Raw genomic sequence first — 3,514 nt, forward strand, 5'->3', positions numbered from 1 at the left:
ATATTTTTTTTTTTTTTTTTTTTTTAAATATCCTGACAGACTTAACCTGTCATAGTTAAGTTCTCTTTTAATGTTCATGATGGTAAAATTGTGATCTTTATGGCAAGTCTAATTACGTGGTTGACTCTTACCTGTGTGCTGCCAATCCAGAGATCTTAAAGGGAATGTCAAGGCAACGCTAAAGAACTGATAGACCGTGCACCAGCATCATGTGATATCTTCAATAAAACTTTATATAAAACAGTATCTGGCACTCACAAAGGTAATTGGCAATACCAATGTAACAAATAATGCATGCAAGGACAGACCCACTCTACCCACTGGATGCAGGAATCATTCCGCTGCAGAGAATTGCTAGTAGTTGGTAATGTAGTACAAGAGCTTTGGCATGGTTAGAAACAATGAGGGGGTTTTATCAAAACTGGAGCAGACAAAATCTGGAGCAGTTGTGCAAGGCAACCAGTCGGCTTTTTATCTTGCATTTCAAAGCTTAACTGAACAAACTGAAGATAGTAGCAGATTGGTTGCCATGGACAACTGCTCCAGTTATGATAAATTCCCCAAGTATGTTTTAGCTGCTGATGGTTGCTATTCTTATAGTGTACAGTATTTCATGAAAGCTGTTGTGATTTGTTACATGAGTGTAGGGGGATTGGTTGCTTATACTGCCTTTTAAAGCAGATGTGAAGCCTTCTTCTTTTTTTTTTTTTTTTTTTTATGACAGACAAGACTGTGTATATCTCTTCTGTCATAGATACTTCTACCTGCCTGTTGGCACTTGTTTCTGTTAGTTTACACTAAGTGCATGTGCAGCTCAGTACAAAGCCTTGGTATGTACAGTCTTAGCGCGATTCTGTATCGGGACAAAGTAACTCCAGTGTGCATGTGTGGGAATTAAGTCATCTCAGCCAAGCCAGTCTAGATGGCCAAGGACTCCACACCTGGAAAAAGAAGAGGAGACGATGGAAGCATTTGCCAAGAAGGTAACATGGACATCACAGCACTAGAAGCTACCGCCTTGCTCGGTCAATGTGCCCCTCTGTGCATATTTACACATTGTCATCCCAAATAAGGTTGCTAATCAAGGGGAAGGCTATAGAAAAGCAACAGGTGTAAATGTCGGTAGCTCTGATGAAGTTCTGCCCTCGAAGGTCAGCTTTACAAAGTGATTTAGCAAAATGCTTCCAATGGTGTATTTAACAAACCAAAAGGAAGCAAATAGTTAATTTTTAGGGTTTACATACACTTTAAAAGAGACTCGTTCTGAGAGGATTATTCCAGCTGTCATTGCTCATCTCCTTATTCAGCAGCTAGGCATGTGGCTGCCTTGGACTGTGTTGCCTCCCAGTACTGAACAGACATACTTGTGGGGAGGAAAGGAGCAACAATATGGCAGCAGCGCCTATCTGCAAATACATCTGCGCTTATAGTTTTCCTCTTGGTCCCTCACAAATACCTGTTGATCCTTCCTGCGAGGTCCAGTGCACTGCTCTGCTCCTGAATTCAGAGCAACATGATCACCTTTATTTAGGCTGTGCCTGCTTGCTCTACAGTGGGATGCATAGACATTGCAGGGTGTGTGACATAAGTATTGTCAGTGCTGATTCACCAGCCCGGTACCTGGTCAGTCAGCAGCCGGGCCCACACCTAGTCCTGCCCACCTTTCTGAATTGACAGATGCTGAAACACTCCCACTGTGAGCAGCAGTGTCTGGGAGGGAGAGCATGTGAGTCACCAGAGGAGCTTTTGACTCGCGTAGTTTGCACTTTTCTTTTACTATTTAATTTTTGTTTTGTTTACCATTTTTCCTTTCACGTTGGGTAAATATGAAGTATTGTATATAAATCATTTACCTCTTGCAGCCATCAGTTGGTGAGTGCGGTATGGTGGTCTGTGGTTGCAGGGAGCTGGTTTACTGTTTTTTTTTATGTGAACACTAGCCAGAATAGCAGGATCTCTAATTACTCACAGCTTAAAGTGACACTAAACTCAGGAGTTAAACGCTTTAAATGCATTAAGTACCTTAACTATTAACAAAAATGTATCTTATTTGTGTATCACTCAGCTGTAGATCCTCAAATCATCTCTGGATTGGTGCTGACACTGTCCTTCCTTCTGGAGGGTGACTACTTTTGTTCTCCATGGTCCCTGTGTGTGTTGTAAAGTAGTCACCACTGTGAAGTTCTAGTCTATCACAGGAGTGATCTTGGAGCGGTGGCTACTTTTACAACACACACGGGGACCATGTGGAACAAAAGTAGCCCCCCTCCATAAGGAAGGACAGCGTCGGCACCAATTCAGCGATGCTTTGAGGATCTACAGCCGAGTGATACACAAATAAGATGCATTTTTGTTAATAGTTATGGTACTTAAATACATTTAAAGAGTTAACTCCTGAGTTTAGTGTCACTGTAATGCTGTCTTGTGTGAGTGTCGCCTAGGTCTTTAGGAGCAGTCAACAAGTACAGAGCTGTTGCAAATTATTAATTGTCGAAAGATTTTTGTACCATCTCTGTTCATACATTTCATATCTGCATTTCTTCTGTCCCCAGCATACTTGCCACCCTCGGTCATGTTGCCTCCCAGGCGCATGCAAACATTGCTACGTCAAGCAGTTGAGCTGCAGCGAGACCGGTGCCTCTATCACAATACAAAACTTGACAACAATCTGGACTCTGTGTCCCTGCTCATCGATCACGTGTGCAGCAGGTAGGTGAATGTTGAGTCCACTTATTGGCTGAGCTGGTAGCAAGAGGTAAAGGATGAACAAATGTGCTTCTCTTTTCTCTTATTAATCGTAATGTGTTGGTCTAAATCTCCACTGTTTTTTTGTTTTTTCTCTTAAGAAAACAGTTTCCATGTTTCACACAACAAGTCCTTACAGAGCACTGTAATGAAGTATGGTTTTGCAAGTTCTCAAACGATGGCACTAAACTAGCAACAGGATCAAAAGACACAACTGTTATTATATGGCAGGTTGATCCAGTGAGTATGACTTAAAATTCAGAGACGCACGGTCTCTTGACCCATTCAGAGCACAGCGGCGATGCATCCTGATGAGCTCCCTTAATGGACAAAGTGACAGTGTCTCTTTTTAAATCTTAAAAATGTGTAAATGTGCTTTTTGTTCTCTTGGTTTCATTTGAGCTTTGACATTTGGTGCTAGCGAACTGACATGATGCAGCCCTGACCCTTCTATTGGGCTCACCTATTATGTGGGTGCAGCTGGATACCACAGGCTAAACTAAAAGATTTGTGTCTTTTCAGGTTAAGGAAACACTGTTGATGATTTCCTCCCCTCCCTCTCGTGACAGTGTTCGGGCCTGGTGATTGGCCGCTGAGGCCCGAGCACTGCATCCTGGGAAGAACGGGAGGAGTGGACACGCTCCCCCCATACAAGGTAGCACTGGCTATTTCCAAAGGGCCTCAATGGAACGGCGGTGGAACGCGGCTATGGTGAGTATAAGCGGGTGGGGGTTGTTTTGGAGACTGTCACTTAGCCCTGAATGGACTG

General features: G+C 43.1%; 1 protein-coding gene across 1 annotated transcript in view; it reads left to right on the plus strand.

Annotated features, from left to right (window-relative positions):
• The window catches only part of WDR26 (WD repeat domain 26), a 65,825-nt gene that overhangs the window by 42,483 nt on the left and 19,828 nt on the right, over window positions 1-3,514 (plus strand). Inside the window, exons 7-8 of the mRNA XM_018556520.1 lie at window positions 2,553-2,709; window positions 2,847-2,985. Of these exons, the coding sequence (XP_018412022.1) occupies window positions 2,553-2,709; window positions 2,847-2,985 (296 nt within the window). The remainder of the gene's footprint in view (window positions 1-2,552; window positions 2,710-2,846; window positions 2,986-3,514) is intronic.

The sequence above is a fragment of the Nanorana parkeri genome, unplaced genomic scaffold, assembly GCF_000935625.1.
Source record: "Nanorana parkeri isolate BGI_ZX_2015 unplaced genomic scaffold, ASM93562v1 scaffold240, whole genome shotgun sequence".
Taxonomy (NCBI): domain Eukaryota; kingdom Metazoa; phylum Chordata; class Amphibia; order Anura; family Dicroglossidae; genus Nanorana; species Nanorana parkeri.